Source organism: Miniopterus schreibersii, assembly GCF_964146895.1.
Source record: "Miniopterus schreibersii genome assembly, chromosome: 10".
In the NCBI taxonomy this organism is placed as follows: domain Eukaryota; kingdom Metazoa; phylum Chordata; class Mammalia; order Chiroptera; family Miniopteridae; genus Miniopterus; species Miniopterus schreibersii.
The window spans coordinates 22,841,720-22,861,975 of record NC_138110.1 but is presented as its reverse complement, the minus strand read 5'-3'; the positions used below and the strand labels follow the sequence as shown (position 1 = coordinate 22,861,975).

At 49.7% G+C, this 20,256-nt stretch overlaps 1 protein-coding gene across 1 annotated transcript in view; it reads left to right on the top strand.

Moving 5' to 3' along the window:
* The window catches only part of ARK2C (arkadia (RNF111) C-terminal like ring finger ubiquitin ligase 2C), an 89,789-nt gene that overhangs the window by 57,858 nt on the left and 11,675 nt on the right, over positions 1–20,256 (top strand). The window contains exons 2-5 of the mRNA XM_081150179.1: positions 12,473–12,788; positions 13,731–13,841; positions 17,976–18,105; positions 19,872–19,976. Coding sequence (XP_081006305.1) covers positions 12,473–12,788; positions 13,731–13,841; positions 17,976–18,105; positions 19,872–19,976 — 662 coding nt within the window. The remainder of the gene's footprint in view (positions 1–12,472; positions 12,789–13,730; positions 13,842–17,975; positions 18,106–19,871; positions 19,977–20,256) is intronic.

Genomic DNA, 20,256 nt, shown 5'->3' with positions numbered 1-20,256 from the left:
ATGTGGCTTCTCATTGTCCAGCAGGTTAGCCTGGGCCTGTTCATATGTAGAGGCAGGGGTCAGAGAGAGAGAGAAAGAGAGAGAGAGAGAGAGAGAGAGGGAACAGCAATGTCTCGTGAAGCCCAGGTTCAAAATGGGCATGATGTCGCTTCCACTACATTCTATTGGCCAAAGTTGGTCACACGACCAAGCCCAGATTCAAGGGTTGGAAAAATAGACCCTCCCTCTTGATGAGCTTCAAAGTTACCTTGCAAGGAATGTGCATACCCAGAGTGGAAAAATTGGAGCCACTTTTGCTGTCAACAACACCATTTTCTAGATCCTCAGGAAAAATATCTGGGGTCCTTGTCCACTGTCTCTCCTGTTCCATGTGCCATCTATCAGCAAATCTGGTCACCACTCCCCTTGACATATAATTTGGATCTGACCACCCTTTCCTCCCTCTGCCCTTTGCCTGCCCTGCCTGGTCCAAGAAACCATCGCCTCTCTCTTGCTCCTTTCCTTTTATCCCTCTAGCTTATTCTCAATACAGTAGCCAAAGTGAATAGTCTTGTCACTTCTCTGCTCAGCTACCCTCCTTTTGCTCCTAATCTCTCTCGGAGTAAAAGCTAACATCCTGTAACAGCTAATGAGGTCCTGCATGATCTGTCCTCCCAAGCCCCCAGCATCCATCTCACCTAAATGCCCAGCACGCCCCTCATCTTACTCTGCTCCAACCACACTGGCCTCCAAAGTTCCTCAAAATGCCAGGCACGCTCTCACCACAGGGCCAGTAAATTTGCAGTTCAGTCTGCCTGGAAAGCTCTTCCCCTGACACCTTCATGCTCCTTCAGCTCTTTATGCAGCCTTCAGCCTTTCAGTGAAAGTTCTCCTGGCCGTCCTACCTCAAGTTAAGACATTCCCCCCACTTGTCTTCCTCCCTGCTTCTGTTTTCTCCATGGCTCTCATCATCATCAATAAATGACATATTTTCTTGTATAGCTGCTTGTTGTCTAGACCAGTGCTATCCAATGGAAATGTAATGTAAGACACATATATAATTTAAAATTTTCTAGCAACCACATTAAAAAAGTAAAAAGAAACATGTGAAATGTATTTTAATAATAAACGTTATTTAGTTCAATATATCCAAAATTTTAAATTTCCACATATAAGTAATTTGCAAAGTTGTTAGGTGTTTTTTGTTTTGTTTTGTTTTGCATTACTTTATTGGTACTAAGACTTTGAAGTCTTGTGACTATTTTAGACTGACAGCAACATTTCACATGCTGAACACTCGTGGTGACTACCCTTGACAGTACAGGACTTGACCATAGTCTCATGAGGACAGGGACTTTTTACTTATTCACAGCTGCAGCTAGAACATTGCCTGGCACGTAATAGGCTTGCAGTAAATATTTGGTGAGTGGGTAAGTCAAGTTCAAAATCAAACGCAATTGACTAATCAATACATGTGATCAATACATGTGAAAACAGCTGTTGTCTGGCTATCTCAGCTCTCAGGATGCTGGGGCAGAGCTGTGAAGGGGATACATTTAGTTTTTGTCTCCCTGCCTGGCCACCTCACTCACCATCTCCTTGGTTCTCCATTCTCTCCGGACAGACAGAAAGCCTTGCAACTTCATTCATGCCGAATGTTACGGATTTAACATGTTGCTCTCTTGGGGGAATTTGCATCTTAAGCAGGAATGAAAGAGAGAGAGAGAGAGAGCAATGCTTAATCCAAACCGCTGACTTCCTTCTGGAGAACTTTTGGCTCCAGTGTACATGCTATTACTGGACCGTGAATCTCTCTGGTTCCTGGGTTCATCTCAGGAGTAGGAGGCCAGCCAGGGTGCTTCTGTTGGCAGGGAGCCCTGGGGTGGCCTATTGCTGGGTGCTCTGGGCACTCTCCCCTGCCTGGCATTTCACTCCAGACCATGCTTGGGCTTGATGGGGACAGAGGGGATATTCAAGGAGTGGGTGTTCTCTGAGCCCCATTTCTGCAGCCAGCGCTGGGCTGGGCCCAGCGGAGGGTGAGAAGCATTTCTACTCTGTAAGGCATTTTCACAGTTGGGGTCTCACAGTGTCCCCCTGCCAGGTGGGCAGGTGAGGCATTGCACACTCATTTTGCAGATCAGAAGGCTGTAGCCAAGAACTAGAAAGCCAGGTGCCTCAGCTGCCCTCCTGAGGGCTTGCCCAGGGCTGACTTCCATGGGAGCAGGCACAGTCTTGGCCTGCAGGGGCTTTCGGTCCAGCTGGGGTGACCTGGTTGAAGGGACACTGACCTGAAATGATAACTATGCAGGCTATAAAGCAATGAACTGAATGAATGGGGCACATCTGGACCAGGACTGCCCAGGGAGGGCCAACTGGGTATGGGAAGGCAAGTGCAGTCACAGGCCAAGCCAGGGCAGACAAGGGGCTGACAGTCACTTGAAGTGACTTGAGGTGGGCTTTTTCTGGCTTCTGGTTAGGTGTCTGGGCTCTGCCAGTTCTGAGACACCAATAGTTCTGCCTTTCCCAGGCATCTTCTCTTCCCTCCTTCTTCTCTTATTATCTCCCTTCCTGCTCTCTTTTCTCTCTCCTGTCTTCCTTTTTCCTCTCTCAATATTTCATCCAATGTCCTCCCTCAACCCCTTCTCTCTGCCTTTTCTCTGTCTCTGTCACACACACACACCCTACATACCCCAGAGTGTTGACCGAGGTGTCCATGAGCAATAACTGTTGGGAATCTGATTTAATTGCTTCTGGTTTCCTCTGAGAGCAAATGGATACCCTCCCACTGATGTGATTTGATTTCAGGGGCATGGGGAGGCCAGGAACTCCCACAGTGCCCAGACTCACTGGCTGCTGTCTGAAATCCCACGTTATAACTTCATGATGTGATCTTGCCAAAACATAACAGTTCCTGAGAAAAGCCACTGTCTAAACTTCTCTCCATGGCAGTTCAGAGTGAATGGGCCCTGAGAGCCAGGCTTGGAGCAGGGCGCGGGTGTGTAGAACTTGTAGTTCTCCCTGGGACAACGGGAGGCAGATGGATGGTGTCACCCTCAGGCTTGTCTACCGTGCTCACAGGGCCTTTGTGTAAGTGGAACGTGTGTCTTGCATACCTCAGGAGGAAGAGACCCGGTCTAAGTGGCTTTCTGAACGTAGTCTTCCCATTTGGGGCACCAAGCAATGCTAATGTGAGTGCCCTGCCACTTCATGAAAGTTGTTGAGGTTTGGGGATTTTCTTTTTAAAAAACTTGCTTGAGTTTTTATCAAGAATATTAGGAGAATGTCTGAGCTCATGACCTAGGAGGAACTATACGCGGTTTGCTATCAAGGCCACCAGCAGGGCAGACCCTGCCGTCCTTAGAAGGGTTCTGTTCTGGCTTTGAAACCGCTTTTTCTTCTGGGTTAGTTGGTTGTGATTTGCACTGACCCTCTCATGCTCTGGGCCACCCCAGTCCCTGTTGGATTTGTGACTGGGCCCAGATACTCATTGAAAGAATTCTGGTCTTTCTGTCAGCAGTGTTTCCAGCCCCTTTGGTTATATTTGCTTCTCTGCCAGCATGCAAACCAGTGCTGGATGCTGGGAGGCAGCTGTTCTGCATACTTCCAAGATGCTACTTCCTACATGTTCACTCTTCATAGTCATGCATTCATCCGTCCGTCCATGCATTCAGCCAGCAAGTTTTTACTATGTGTTCAGATCTGTGCCACACACCAGGGATCTAGGTGAATGAGACAGAGCCAGGTCCTGTGTTTACGGAGTGAAATCTTCTGACCATTTGACTATGGTGGGAATGTTTTTATAAACCTCTTTGGCGTCAGATGGAGAAAAGGTATGTTCTGGAATGGATGATGCCTGGAAGACTGTCCAATTACTCACGGGGTTTTTCTAACGGACACCACCCTCTTCCCTTCCTTTACCCCTGGCCCCCAACAGCAACTGGAGCCAAATACTGGCCCTTTGCTGCTTGCTGGGAGTTTGCTGTTTCACTATCTCATGCCCATGGGCAAGTAGGCTTCCTTAGGATGAATGTCCCCTCCCATCAGTGTCATGAGAGTCTGGAATTCACTTCCTTGGAAGAAGCTGAGGTTTTTGTTAGAGATCAAAGACCAGCCCTGGGGAAGCATTCACAAAGCTGCTCTTGGGTGTGAGGAATCCCTTTGGGCATATCACTTCTTTTCTGGGCCTATATGTCCTCTGTTGGTCAGGGAACCAAACTATGGAACTGGAGGAAAGCAGACCTCTGCCAACCCAAGGAGCCAAGCCAGGGAATAGGCCTCTTGAGGTTGATCAGACTGGAGCAAATGAGGTTAAACTGATTTACCCGGGGTAGGTAAGGAAGCCAGGAAGGACAGCCCAGGACGTTCGGGTTTTGGGCAAATGTCCCATTCTCCATATTCTTCATCTCTGATTTGTCTGGTTTGTAGTCAAGCAGTTAACTCATAAAGTATACCCCAGACTCCTGGTCCCACCATTCAAGACTCCTGGTCCCCCCAATAAGCCTCTCCCCCATATTTCCTGTATTACCTCCCCAAGCAGCCTGTATCTGCATGGATCACAAAGGATGTGCTATCTAGTCACATGGAACTTGGATATGTCCCAGGTTGGCAAAGTCAGTGTGGGCCATTGGGAGGCTCAGAAGATGCAGGAAACAGAATTCTGAGTTGTATCAGTGCAGCCCGTAGAGAAAGCTCCTGGGGGGTCACACTGAGTAGAACAGGGCGCCCGTCTTTGGACACTTGCCTGTGGCTTGCATCTCCTCCTTGCACCTGGACTCAGGACTCCAGACTTAGGCCCTGAGTACTCATTGCTACTATGCCCCTTTCTCCTTTCCTGCATCATCCAGGCCAGTGTTTCAGTTTGGCCTATGATCAGGCAGAAGGTGGATGTTGCAGTGAATTTGTATCATCTCATGGTGAGCTTAAAATGGGACCTGGAGGTGTTCCAGACCATCCACACTCGTGTCCACACTCCTCTGCAGGACAATTAGTTGGCCTCTGCATGGACATCCCCAATGATGAGGAACTTCGGAACAAAGTGACATTTTAAGAAATGTCTTCCTTATTTGATCTAAATCTACCAAAATGAGCTTGATCCCTTTGCCTGCAGCTATTACCCGACCCAGAGTCTCCTTGTCCCTGCTCACACCCGATTCTTCAGCTGTTCCTCACATCAGACACTGTCTCCTAACAACCCTGGACTCCATCATCATCTCCAGTTTTCCCCTGTCCCTGTTAATATGAGGTGTCAAGAATTGGTGCCAGTACCCCAGAAGTTTCTTCCATGCTTTTCATCAGTTAAACCCTGTGAAACGTATGACCTAAACATAGACTTTTGCATGAGGATTTCTAAGGGCCCCGTAGGAATTGCCTTGCAACAGAGGCACCCAATGGGCTAGAAACACCTTGGCCTTCTCCATAAAGCTGGGGCTAGTTCTGGGCATTTTTTTAGGCCAGGGAGGAAGCCTGGGGCCACTGGGCAAGGTGGACTGGACTGAGCCTCAGCAATCTTACCACGGTGTTCCTTAGCATCCCCCACAGAACAGATTCAAAACCCTTCCCCATAGGCCCCAGCAGCTGGTCTCTTGCCAGTTAAATGGCTGCTTCATCCTGGGGGAGCTCAGGGGAAGAATGAGGGACAGGGAGGGAAGGTGGGACCACCAGGGCCATGGCATGTATTTCTGGGCAGGAGGATTTCTCTCTGGGAGTACCATGTGTACACGTATGTGGGCATATGAGGAGCTGGGTGCAGGGAGAGGGGACTCTGAAAAGGCAGGCTAGGGGAGTGCACCCTGCACTGGGGATTTGGGAAGCCTGGGCTCCAGCTCCAACTCAGACATAACCACTCGAGAGCACAGGATAAACCACCTACATTTTCCGGCCTTGCGGTCCTCATCTGTGGAATGAAGGTTACACAATCTCTGAGCCTCATTTAGCTTGACTATTCCATGAAGAACCATATTTCCTTAAGAGCTAATAATTTGATACTTAACATTTTAAAGGTAATAGAGTTCTTTCTTCCTTTTCTTTTCTTCCTTCCTGCTTTCCTTCCTCTTTTCCCCCTTCTGCTCTCTCTTCCATTCTCTCATTCCCCCTCCTTCCCCTCTGGGAAGACTCCTAAGCTGCTCTCCCCAAGAACAAAGGACATTTACTCCATGGTATTTGCCCTGAAAACACTCACTTCACAGTTTATTACTAGAGGTAAAATTTGTCCACAAGTAAAATGCTAAGATCACAGGCAAATGCCACAAGTCCAGTGGAGAGAGGAATTGATCCAACTGGGAGATTATAATTCAGGGTAGTCAAGGTTGGACAGGATGCAGCTGTCCAGCAAAGTAGGGTAGCAGGACCAGGGGCAGAATGGCCATTGTGGGCCTGGAGGCAGGCAAGGACCCTGGGGATCTGGGAGAGGAGAGAGGGAAAGTGAGTCTCAATAGGGGATGGGGGCAGGAGACCTGGGTCTGGGCTCCCCAGCTGTGGGAGCCTGGGGCTGTCACAACATTCAGTTCACAAACATCTTCCTGTGAGCAAGATGAGAGGCCTGGCCAGAAGGTGTTTGTGGTCCCAGCCAGCTGAGATTTTAACGGATGTGGAGGACCCAGTGTCATCACTGGATCATGTGTCTGGGAAGCTGGGCCTGCAGAAGTCTGATGTCCTGCCCAGATCTGATGATGAAGTGAGGCACCCTGACCCCGAGGACAGAGCCCTCACACAGATAACTCTGCCTGGCTCTGAAAGCCTCTTCGGTAGTGGAGGCCTTCCTCACTGGCCTCTTGTGGGCAGATACTTACTTTTCAAAAGACTGATTTTCTTTACAACTTGAGAGCTGGATTTTCAGAAAGGAGGAACATCTGACTCCAGCTCTAGCTTTGAGGAAGCGCTCAGCAGTGACAAGCCTGAACCTTCCTGCCCCTGGCAGGCCAGCTAGCTGCCCCCCACTATCCTCTCTCCCCATACCACCCTGGAGCCTTTGGGAGGCAGTCCCTTTGGCCTTTCCAGCACCCCCTCTCCTTCCCGAGGCCTGTTCTGCCCCCAACTGTGAGGAAGTGTGATGCTGGGTCACTGAGCTGAGTGACAGCAGGAACCTGACACCCTGAGAACTGGCCTGGGGAGGATGGGACACGCCAGACTGGCTTCCCTGGAGACCCGGAACTTTTGATTCCCACCCTACTCTCCCAGGGTCCCACATCCCTGGGAGGAGCGGGGGAGGTTTGGCCCTGGTTGGCTGGTGGGCCTGCGACAGGGACTCTGTGCCGGCCTTTTGCTGGAGGCATCCACCCTTGTCCTTGCTCCACAACATGACCCGTTCCTCCCTTTTCTCTTCATCTGAGGGCTTGAAAGTGGTTGCTCTCAGCCCTGGAGTCTTGAGAATAAAGCCACTTTACTTCGGGGTGACCACATTGGTCCAGATGAGAAGACAGCTAGAATATTCCTGCAGCTCAGGAGGCTGCCTGCTAGGAGAAGGCTCAGTTACGCCTCTTGGCTCTGCTGTCTTGCTACCGTCTCTGGCACCTGATTTCTTGGCTTGGCTCCTCTCTGCTCCTGCCCAGGCCCCACTTTGAGGTTTCTCTGCACCCCCTTGACTCCATTCCCCCCATCCCAGGCCAGAGGAAACCATGGATGGGCCTGTGTGTCCTCTGGGTGTCCTGGACCCATTTCTGCACCACCCTCCTTCATGGGAGGTCCCTTTTCCCTGGCTCTGCCCTCTCCCTTCATCCACAATTGGCTCCCAGGAAAGACTTTGGTTCAAATCCCCTATCAATGAACCTTCCAGAGACTCAGGACCTCCGTCACTGTTATTTCCACCCACCTGCAAAAAGCCCTGGGCCCGAGGTCTCTGCTTCTCCTTACCTTTCCTTCCCGTGAAGCCCTGTAGTTTCTTCCATCCTCTGATTCACTCACTCCAGCTGTCAGCCTGTTCGGGCTCCCTGCCCAAGAGACATGAATCAGCCACCAGTCCCCAGGCACTTGTGGAATACCTCTTATGTTGGGTGTGTGCCAGGTGGGCATCAGGGGGCCCCGCCCTGTGGGCTTCCCCTCACCCAGCTGTGCAAGGCTCTTCCTGGGCTCCCTCCCCAGCCTGCCCCACCCCCCTCATGCCCCAGGCTTGAAGGTGCTTGGAGCAGCCAGCCCTCAGGGGGTGCTAGCAGGCAGCATCCATTTCCTGAATTCTAAGATGCACGAGTTTTTCTTCACATTGCGGAAAACGAACTTGTGTCTCACACTTGATGTGTTTCTTTAGTGTGGTTCTTTGTTTGTTTGTTTGTTTCTGGGAGACCCTTCCTTCTCCCCACTCCCTAAATTCGTTACTTAGCTCATGGTGAGCCTTGCAATCAATGGTATCTCAGCCCTGAGGGCACAGGTTGCAGGAGAGTGGCCACCTCTCCAGGCTAAGGGACTCCTCTTTCTGAAGGTCCCCTGTACAAACCTGAAGGCTCCCCCTTGCAGGGTGGGCACCCTTGTGGCAAGAGGGGCTTGTGGAAGAGATGTCCCTGCTTTCCCTGGCGGAGAGAGAGGCTCCACCAGATCCCAAGGGGGAGGACTCTGGCCAGCCCCGCCTGCCCTGCCCTGCCCTGCCCTGCCAAGCCACAGCTTTAAAACCCAGAGCTCACCGAGCCCTCCTTGCCGTTCTCCTTCCCATTCAATTTCAAACGAGTTTGACTTCAACCAGCCTCAGTGCCTCCATCCCTGTGAGCCACTGTTTTCTGCTCAGTCCCTCCAACAGTCAGTCAACCAGGTCTTCACTGAATGCCAGCTCCGAGGGAGGCGTGTGGGAATCCAGAGACTGTAAGGCACGAAGCTCAGCCTCCTGGGGGTGGAGAGTGTGGAGAAGCAGCTCAAGGTAGCGGCTGCCGGGTGCCCATGAGCGCTGCAGACAGGCGTTCTGCAGGAACTCGGAGGAGAAAGGCGCCTTGGGGCTGGTGGGCAGGGGAGGCATTTTCAGAAGAGCTGAGAGGTGACCTTTAAGGATGGGGACGGTACTGAGCGAAGGCCCCTGGTGAGAATTTGCGTGGCACACCTGGAGATTTGAGTAGAACAGCGTGGACGGCCCGGGGAGGAATTGGTGGGTTAGTAGGGATCAGGAGAATGGAGCTTTAATATCAGGCCCAGCCCCTGCACTCATCAAAGCCAGAATTCATGAGGCAGAGGGCAATTAAGGTTCTAGAGAATTCTTTTCTGGCTCATTTGAGGGCAGTCAGAAATTCTTTTTTTTTTCTTTTGTTTTGCAAATATTTATTTTTAAAACATTACAAAAAAACTATCAATGACATGCATGTCATCTACAAAGTTGAATAGCACCAATATAGGAGTTAGTAAAACAGTGATTGTCTGACCCTTGACCTCCCCACCACAGTCCTAATCCCTGAAGCTCAACACTCCCGACTCTTCTAGTGATATGTACTTCCTGAAATATAAATTACTGAGTAAATTTCTAAACAAATTCTTTTACTGCTCTTTGCTGATTTTCCATTTTTGACAGTGGCTATTTTCTTCTTATTACGGAAGAAATGTCCTTTTCTGTTCTGCAGCTTATTAGTGTTCGCTTAATAGTAATAAATATTGTTCACTGCTGAGCCGAGCAGTGCATACTAGTTACACTTTCTTGAGCAACTTTTTCTCTTCCTGGAGGTCACAATTGCCTCACTGTTTTTGGTTGTCTTGCTGTCTGTGACGTTTTTACAAATTCTTACCAAATTATCTAATTGTAAAATTCCTCCAAATACTACTTTCATGTGGCCAAATCTATTGGTAACCCTCTGGTTTCTATCTGCCCGCTGCCACATACCCTCTTGGAGCACCCACCCTCCTGCTCCCCTTGAAATGCTTGCTGGAGCCCTTGCACAGCTGTGTGCTTGGGAAACCCCGTCTCTTTCAGGTGTCACTCTCGTCCCCAGTTTCTTTGTTCCTCTCTCTCCGGGTTTCTTTGAGAAAGGGTAAGGAGAAGGTTAATTTTTGTGAGACCCTGCATGTTTGAAAATGGCTTTAATTCTATCTTCCCACTTGATTAATAGTTGGGCCGGGCATAGCATCCTACATTAAAGATCTCTTTTCCCCCCTCAAGACCTTGAAGGCAATTGCTCTACTGTTTTCAAGCTTCCAATGTTGCTCTTGAAAAATCTCCTGTGACTCTGCTTCCTGACCCTTTGTGTGGCCCCTGTTTGTTTTCTCTTTGGAAGGTGCTAGAATCATCAATTTGCCCCCATGGTGTGGACATTTTACAGTCAGATGCCTTGGTGTGGGGTTCTTCCCCCACCTACCCCATCTATTTTCCTGGCACTCAGAGGCCTTTTCTATCTAGAAGCTCAGACCTTCAGCTCTGGGAAATATTTTTCGTAATATTATTTTCTCCCCATTGTTTCCTTTGTTCTTTTTTCCTTACTAGTCAACGCAGAACCTTCTGACTAGACCCTTCACTATTGGTACCCTTTTTCTCCAGTTCCTATCACCTTGCTCAACTTCCTTGGAAATTTCCCAGTGTTCCTTCTGACCCTTCTGTTGAATTTCAGACCTCATCTCTTATATTTTTCATTTCCAAGAGCTCTCTCTCTCTCTTTTTTATTGCTCCTTTGAAAAGAACTTGTTTTTTTCATGGATCCAACATCTTATTTCTCTGAAGAGATTAATGATAGTGCTTTAAAGTTTATTTTTTCCTGGTTCATGCATTACCTCAGTTCCCCTGAGTTCATTTTCTTCCTTTTTAAAAATATTTGTATATTTTCTCTTGCTTCACTTTGTAATCTTCCTCAAGAGACTGATCACCCTTGGGCTATATGTTCATATTGAAGAATAGGTCACTGAAAGCTTCCAGAAGTTGGACGTATGGACTTTGCAACTTACTAGCTTCATTGTAGAGTGGCCAGTGGGGACCCAGCCATTTTCTTGGGGTACTCCCAACCAGAAGTATCTGTAGAGCTCTTTCTGGGACCAGTTTCCAGTCCAGGGCTGTGGAGGGTGCAGGGAAGGGGCACCTGGGTGACAGTTCTTTCAGAACCAAGTGGCAGAAGAAGGCAGGGATTTCCAAAGATCCACTCACAGGCGTTTGCCTGCCGCCCAGTTGGAGCATGGTGCTGCACCCTGCTCTCTTCTGTTGGAGCCTGTCTGGCTCAGTTTCCTCACAAAATGTCAAAGTGAGGGGAGGAGCCCCAGGCAGAACTGCTCCTCATACAGACTTGTAATCGGCCTCCCCTGCCGGAGAGGTTCTCAGCTGCGGCCTCTCCCCTGCCTTCCACAGTAGCCACAGCCTCCAACTCCTGACCCCTTCGGCACGTGTGGCAAGGTCTGTCCCCCTTCTTGCTTACTGTCTCTTTGGTTGGAGCTCGGTTTCTGATTTCTCAGCTCTGCTAATTCCTCCATCTGCTTTCCAGCTTCCAAAAATCCGTTGACATCTGTTACCTGCTGATGTCACCTCTCCTGTTCTTTCTGTCCTTGCTGTTTACCTGCTTTTTATTCCCTTGCTCTTCTTTCTGCGGGGTTTGGGAAGGAGCTGAACCTGTCCTGTTTAGCAGGAAGCCTCCTCAAACCTTCCTGAAGGGCCGAGTCCTCTTTCTGGCTTTACTGAAGGACTCCAGTGCTGAGAGCTACATCTTTGCTCCTGGAGAATTTGTAAGGCCTGCTTGTCATCAAGGTCAATTTTATTTAGAAAAGTAATGGAGACTCAATTAAATGTTGCCTGAGTCCAGCTTATTCCTAGAAATGGTTGCTTTTAAATAAGTTATAATATTATAACACATTGTTTAATTATATTTGTGTGGTTAGTTTTTTTTTCTTAAAACTGCATGGAAAACAACTCCTGGTTGTCTTCTCTCTGGAAATGAGAGTTCCTTATGGGCTAGGTCCTGGCTAGCCAAGGCTTTGGTGGAGTTCAGAGCTTGGCTAGGCTGGACTCAGTGTTCTCTACGTGGCATCTATTAGAAAAGGTAGTGAGGTCAGAGGCTGCATGGGAGGAGTTTAACTCCAGAAAGCCAATCTGCCTCAGAGACCTTAAAACCCTTCTAACAAGTGTGTTAACTTTTATTTTTAATTTTATTTTTTATATATCTTTATTGATTTCAGAGAGAGGGAGAGAGAGAGATAGAAACATCAATGATGAGAGAGTCATCATTGATCGGCTGCCTCCTGCATGCCCCCTACTGGGGATGGAGTCCTCAACCCGGGCATGTGCCCTGACTGGGAATCCAACCGTGATCTCCTGGATCTTAGGCCAATGCTCAACCGCTGACCATGCCCGGCCGGGCAACTTGTTAATTTTTAAAAGAATGCCTATCTATTCATTAAAGAAAGCACCCCTCTCCTCCCCAACACATAAGGCACAGGGCATTTACTTGGCCGCATTGAAGATGACCATATGGATATAAAAGTGATGACACTGCTGTGTTTTAATGAAGGTCTTGAGTTTCACCAGCTGCAGGGTGTCCCCAGGGTGGTGACAGGGTCTGTGGGGGAGGGGGGTAGTGCTGGTTCTCATGGAGCCTTCTCTCTGTCCTTGCCTCTCCAGGTGCCCCCTTTCAAAGGTCTCAGCATCCTCACGCTACCTCCTGCCGCCACTTCCACCTGGGTCCCCCGCAGCCGCAGCAGCTCACGCCCGACTTCCCCCTGGCCCACCCCGTGCAGTCGCAGCCGGGCCTCAGCGCCCACATGGCCCCGGGCCACCAGCACAGCGGCGCCCTGCACCAGTCATTGACCCCGCTGCCCACCCTGCAGTTCCAGGACGTCACAGGTCCCTCCTTCCTACCTCAGGCCCTGCACCAGCAATACCTCCTGCAGCAGCAGCTCCTGGAAGCCCAGCACCGCAGGCTCGTCTCGCACCCCAGGTGGGTGCTTCCTGGGGCGGGCCTGGGGTGGGACAGGGCCTGGGCCAAGGGCAGGACCATAGTCACTAAGCAGGTCTGAGCAGAGGCAGCTTTTGCTCCAGTTAGATGAATTCATTTCAGGCAGTGAGCACTACCTTGACTCCACATGGGCTCCCTCATAGCTAGTGTGTGTCCCTGTCACATTGCCCAGGCACAGGGACAAGAGCTGGGTAACTGGTGATGCTTACAGTGGAATTTTGCATGTTGTGGGAGATTTGACCAGGAACCATTCATGTTCCCAGTAGCTTCCTGATCACCTGGTTCTAGAACTCAAGATCCCTAAGGAATACCAAAGGACACGGCTGAAGGAATTCCCAGAGGTGCTGGCAGCACACTTTTCAAACCTCTGGACTAGATGATCTCTAAGGCCATAAACATCCATAACTGTAGGGGTTGGGTGCCTGGGACAGGGTGAATGTTATAGGGGGTTAGAGGGAGGAGAGGTCACCATAACTAGAGTGTTCAGGGAGGCCTTCCTGTAGGAGGTGGCTTTGACTTGGCCTGTGAAAGCTGGGAAGAGTGTGAAGAAGGGTGAAGGAGAGAAGAGCATGGTGGGAACAAAGGGTGTACAGAGGTGGGAGAGCCTGTAGGAGACAGATCTGAGTGTCTTGAAGACAGCCCGCCAAGGACAAGGGGAGTAGGAGAGGGCGCAGAAGAGACAGAGAGCCTGGGTGGGGCAGGTGACCTGCAGCAAACCCAGGAAGAGGCCTCAGTACAGTGGGCAGCCGGAGAGAGCAGGAATGTCTGAGTTATTGGCTGCTGCTCAGCTGGGAAGCTTCCTCAGAATTTGGGGAGTGCAAAGCCCACTGCTCCGTAGGCTGGCTGGGGCTGCTCAGAGCTCCCGGAAGCTGGGCTGGCCCTGGCAGCGCTGACGCCACGGGCCCTTCTTCCCTTCTGGTGCAGGCGGAGTCAGGAGCGAGTGTCTGTCCATCCCCATCGACTCCACCCCAGCTTTGACTTCGGCCACCAACTCCAGACACCTCAGCCCAGGTATTTGGCTGAGGGCACTGACTGGTGAGTCTTTGGGGTCCCTGGGAGAGGGATGGTGGGTAGAGGGTCTTGCCTGATCCATGGAGTTTCTGTTTCCTTCACTTGAATGGTGCAGGAGGCCTGGTCTTCAAGCCCCAGCCTTTGCCCCTGTCTCCAGTCACCCTCAGGGCCAGATGGCCCCCTACTGGGCCTGGGTCTGGCAATGACCTCAGATGTGGCTGGGTTCCCATGTGCCCAGACTGGGGCTCAGTGCTCCTGCTTCTGCTGGGGAGATGGGGACAGAGATACAAAATATTTCCCAAGCTCAGTGAGGGCTAGAAACCAGTGGTCCTTGGGAAGAAGGCAGAAAGAAGAGTCTCAGGAGCTAGGGTAGTAAGGAAAGGCTTCCTGGAAAGAGTGAACCTCAAGGAATCCACAGGGAAGAGCCAGGGCATGCCAGTAAGGAGGCAGAGCCGGCCATATTGGAGGCAAGGACTCGGAAGATGCTGGGGAGAGAGGTTGAGGGTGGTGTTGGCACTGGGCCACTGTGAAGTCTTCCTGCAATCTCCTGCATTTGGGACGGAGGTCTTTGTTGACCTAGGATGTAGTGTTGCTTGGTTTTAGATTCTCAGTCCCACCAGACTGATTTTAGCTGAGGAGAGGGTTGATCTAAACTCCAGTTGGACCTGAACACCCAAACACTTGAAAAAGACATACAGTTCCCTGAAGTAGTTAGAGCTAAAGGGCATCATGCCTGCAACTTATTTTTATTTTTAGTTTATTATTTTTAAAAAATATGTTTTTATTGATTTCAGAGAGAAGAAGGGAGAGAGAGACAGGAACATCAATGATGAGAGTCATTGATCAGCTGCCTCCTGCACGCCCCCTACTGGGGATCGAGCCTGCAGCTCAGGCATGTGCCTTGGTCGGGAATCGAACTGTGACCTCCTAGGTCGGTGCTCAACCACTGAGCCATGCCAGCTGGGCCCAATTTATTTCTAAATAGTTCAGAAAAAAATTCATGGAGAAGTGTGTGTGTATATATGTATGTATGTATGCAGGGAGTGCGGGGGAGAAAAATGCAGTAGAATAGAAAAATGTTAACACTTGGTGAATCTGGGTGAAGGGTATCCAGGAATTCTCTGTGCTGTTCTTGCAACTTTGAGGTCAAATACTTTTTTTTTTTTAAATGTAGAAACAAACATACAAAACCCCAGAAAAACCTCAACGAGAAGGAGGACTATTAAGCAAAATAGCAGTGCAGTTGTGTCATTTCTCAGCCATTTAGTCACACAGATTGGCTTAGCCAAGGTTTGCTTTGGGGGCGACCTAGGACAGGACACCTAGGCATGATTCAAAAGGCTGTTCTGGTTGATGGAAAGAGAATGGTGCTTCCAAGCACAGGAAACAGTTGTTTTGACACGTTCTGATGTCCCTAGCCCCTGCTGGCTCTCCGGTACACTCTGTTAAATTGAACACTCCCTTTAAAGATAGAGTGCATGGCGGCTGACTTCAGCCCAGCTTTTTCTAATTAGCAGATTCAAATCAGGAAGATTTAATTGCAGTTTGGATTGAATTCTGTCCCTCAGCATCAAGTCAATCCAGTTTAATTCAATCCAGCCCACATGGGGTACCCAGGGCCCTTGCATACAGCTAAAAGATCTGAATAAACACATGGGCTCCAACGTGGCAAATGGGACTGGACAGGTGACACAGGTGAGAATTGTCCTGGAGAGATGTCAGGAGGAGCAGTGCAGGCATTGGCCTTGGCTACTTTCTTTATTTAGCCAAATCTCCTCACCTTTCTCATTCATTTCAATCACTCTGCATTCCTGGCCCCTGCTTGTTGGAGAAACGTGAAGACTGAGGCCCCAGACGCTGGTCCGTGCCCCAGCAGGGGATGCTGGGAGGCCCCTGTCCTGATCCCACTGGAGCCCACTCCTGGGCCCTTCCTCCCATTTCTGTCCCCACTTCCCAAGTAGTTAGCCCTTTCCAGAGGAGGAGGCAACCGTTTCTCCTCCCTTGTAATTAGCTCTGCTCCAGCAAGGGCCAGCCTCCTGTGACAAGGGGCCTTTTGTCACTGTGATCATGCCAATGGCATCCTGCCCCTGTTTTCCAGGGAGGCATCTTCTGCCAGGAGAAGCACAGTCTGGAAATGAGATGGCAGGAAATGAATGATAGGAGGGGCTCCTCTCACCCTCTTCAAGGAGCCGAGGAGCCGTGGGAGGGAGGAGGTGGGGAGAGTGTGTCTGCAACGCCCTCCCACCCCCTTTCCTTTAAGAGAACCATCAGAAACCACTGAATTCTGTCCTAAATAATTTCAGGAATTAAGACACTACAAATGCCCTTTTCCAGCCCCAGGCTTTTCCCTCTTTAGGATATTTTAATTCTACCCAAGCAGCTTCTCTCAACCAGGACGCATGCTCCCTTTCTGGCCCAGACGCGATAACCTGACCCTGACCTTGAGCCACTGCTCCAGTGTCTCCATCCTCAGCATGCTCCCTTTATGACTTAGTCCTGGCTTTGCAGTCCCAACTCTGACCCCCAGTGCAGACAGCACCCTGCGCCACCACCCAAGCCTAGCCCTGCCCAAGCGGAGGCCTCCAGGCACCTGGATCTGGGACGGGTGGTGTGTGCAGGACAAGAACCTCCTCCTCTCCTTCCCCTGCAGGCAGCTCTGCCTCAGCAAAGCTGCCTGACTCTCACTTTTGGAGCAAGCTCTGTGCGAAGTACATAAGGTTCAGTGGCGCAGCCAGACTACTCCACACTCCAAGGCCATTGACAGCAGAAGACAAAGTTCAGATTGATGTTTAAGAAAAAAAGAGTTTAACTTATTTCCCAAAGGACATACTCATCAGGAATTACTCCAAGGATCCAGGCTAATATATATAGAAAATACAGGAATATGTACATTATATTATATATTTATCATGGCTGGAAGCAGAAATTCCTTTAATACCATATGTAATATATTGAAGACATCAGGTACTTTTTCTGCAGCTCCTCTTATCTGGATTTTGCTGGTCACACTCTGGTGCTATCACTTACAATGTTCCTCAGTTTCCTATGTTCCCCAAACACTGGCACTTAAATCAAGACTTGAGCAGATTCAGGTTTAGCTCTTATTTTTTGGAAAAAATAACTTTAAAGGTGGTGGCGTTTTTTTCCAGCAGGAAGCTGGTTGTCTCTCCTTTTGAGATGTTAGTAGCAATTGATGATCTTTGCCTGCAAGATCCTTTATTTCTTTAGGGTATACAAAAAGGAGACAGATAATTCAATCATTCCGTACTCATTTATTAGCTAGAAAACTTTTATAAAGAGAAATTCCCCTTCATCAACTACTTGGTTACCCTGAAGTATAGTTAACAGAAGAAAGGCAAGATAAATGCTTGGTTTCCCCCCTTTATTTACTAGTTTTCAAAATGAGGAGTTAGTTCCCTACCATCCTTCAAAGGAACCAATTTTCTTTAGCATCATCTCACTCTCTTGGATTTGTACCTGTTTGACGTGTTTCAATCTATTGCAGTTACGCTCGTTGACATGCAAATTGTCCAAACTCTGGCCTGTTGCAACCCCTTCAGGATAGTTTTGACATGACCCTGGTGCAGTTTTCAGTTATGACAAAATATTTCATTCAATCTCATTTTTCACATTTCATTCTCTAGGCCCCAAATTAGTCATTTTTCGAAGGAGCCCTGGTTCCTCTTCAGTTGCATTCACGGATCAATTTTTAAGTAAAATAAAATTTCCTATACTTTTAGGAGTGAGGTGGTGGGTATGGTCCAGGATAACTTGTCCTCACAGGTGTCGAGTTCCTTTTGTTTTCTCCAGGCCTCTGCCTCCCCCTCCACCTTGTCTTTGCTCCAAAACTCCAACCAGTCATATTTGCATTTTTCTCTTAGCATTTCTCTTGGGGTGGGCTGTGTCCTGGGAGGGTGCTTAGGTGCACTAGTTTCAAGAAGTTGTATGAGGTTGTGACTGTCTTAGCCTCTGCAGACTTTGCAGAACCCTTTTCTTCTCTGAGTCTCATTTTCATCTCTGTAAAGAAAGGGGCCGGGTAAGCTGAGGTCTAGTTTCTTACAGCTCTGGCAGTTTGTGACGGCTTGATGTCTGAAGTTCCTTCTGTAACCTGGCGGCTGAGTCACCCACCTGTGGCTCACTGTGGCTGTGTCCTTGCAGGGATCTCAGTGTGGACGCCGGCTTGAGTCCTGCTCAGTTCCAGGTGCGGCCCATCCCTCAGCACTATCAGCATTACCTAGCGACGCCTCGAATGCACCATTTTCCCAGGAACTCCTCCTCCACGCAGATGGTGAGCGAGGGGCTCTGCCAGGAAGCTGACTCCTGTTGCCTGTTGGGGGACATGGTGGGCTGAGGCCTGCAGATCCCTTGTGTCCTGCTTCCTGTGTCCTCCATGTGTCCTGCTCTGTGTGTCCTGCTCCCTGAGTCCCGTGTCCAACTCCCTGTGTCTTCCTCTGTGTATCCTGCTCCCTGTGTCCTGCTCCCAGGCAGGCCAACTGCTCCCCTCCCCCCCAACCCTATTCCCACTCTGGCTTGAGGGCAACTGTTGGACTAGAAGCTCGTGCTGCTGAAAGGACTGAGTGGGAAGGTGGAAGGTGTGGACTGTGGGGAAAGGCTCAGGGCTAAGAGCAGGCAGGGAGGTCCCTGGAACTTGTATGACCACACTTAGTGAATTTCTCAGGGTCAGTACCTCTCTAGGCATTAGTTTTACTTACCTGTGAAATGGGGTGAAAACACCTACCTGGCTCATCTCACAGGACTGATGTAAGGAACAGAAGAGACCCAGAGGTGGCCCTTGGGCCTGGCCTGCTGATCCAGTCAGCTTTCAGCAGGGGGCTGGGCTTCCCTTCACTGCAGGGTGCTGACACTGCAAAAGGATCAGGTTGGGTTCAGGGGCATGGCAAGCTGCATGGAATAAAGGTGAAGATGTTCCATTAAAAGTAGCAAATAATAATAATAATAACAATAATAAAGTAGCAAAAGACTGAAAATCTTCTTAGTCCCAGGCAGCTTCTTCACGTTGCTGGCCCAAAGCACAGTTCCAGTTGGCCTGCACTTGCCTCTGCCTCCACCGTTCAGCACTTCAGTCTCCTGATCTGTAAAATTGGGGGCGTGGGCCAGTAATCTTGGCAGTTAGTCTCTTTAGCTCTGAGGCCCTATGGTTCGTGTTATAAAGCACCATTTCCTGAGAATAAAAGCTAACATTTATTGAGCACTTACTGCATACCAGGCACTGTTCTAAGCACTTTACATGAATTATTTCCTTTAAGCCTCTCAAGAACCCCACACGAAAGGGTAATATCCCTATTTTACAAGTTGGCAAACTGAGGCATAGAGAAATTAAGTAACAGGCCAGAATCACGCACTGAGTGAGATGAGGAGCTAAGCTGACACCTGGCCCTCTGACCCCCACCTGGGCCAGGGCAGGGTGGGTAAGGCAGCCCCAGGCAAGTACAGGGGCAGATCCTCTCTTTATTGAAAAATTTGACATTTTGTTCATTACGGATACCTTACATTAATTTTGATTTAAAAAAATATCGCATGAAAATATTTTTGGTCTTGGTTACTAAGTCCTTTGTTGCCCCCTTCAATGTTGTGCCCTTTCTTGCCCCACCCTGGTCGGACAGTGTGGAGTCGAGGGGAAGGGAATTGCCTCTGCCCCCCAACTGCCTGTGTTTGAAATGGCAGCTCTGCGCCACTCAGCTGCATAACTTGGGCCGCTTACTTCTGTGTCGTATTAACCCTATCAGTAAAACGAGGATAGTAATTGCACCCACATTACAAATCATTACATTTGTTAGTTATGTGAAGGGCAGTGCCTGGCATGAAATAAATGCCCCATCAGGCTAGCTGTTACTTTATTGATTTTGTTTTTCTTTCTGGGGCTGGTCCAGTGCAGGCTTGGTTCTTGAGGAGGTGAGGGAGACCAGGAGCAGGAACAATGGCACTTCCGTCCACAGTTTCTTAGGGTGTGCAGATTGGTGGTAATGGGAGGAGGAGGGGGAAGCTGGGATCATGAAGCCTTGAGTCCTACCTGAGGCATTTCCTCCCCAACAGGTCGTCCATGAAATCCGAAACTACCCTTACCCTCAGCTTCACTTCCTCGCCCTCCAAGGACTGAACCCCAGCAGACACACCTCTGCCGTGAGGGAGAGCTACGAGGTATGCCCCCCCTCTGCCTGGGAGCCCTCCTGCCAGCCCGGCTCCAGCGGGTTGGCGGAGAAGCCATTGCCATTCATCATTGCCATTTATCATGCCCTCTCTCCTTTTACCCTGCTGGTGGGTAGGACACGAGTGGGGTAAGAGGGGCCTGAGGGTTGAGAGGAAGAGGGAGAAAGAGAGAGAGCGAGTAGAGGTATTTCATTCTTTCAGACAAGTTCTCGATGGCAGTGTGAGCGCCGCCTGCTAACACCTCTCAGTGCCTCTGTGCCTTATCACGTGT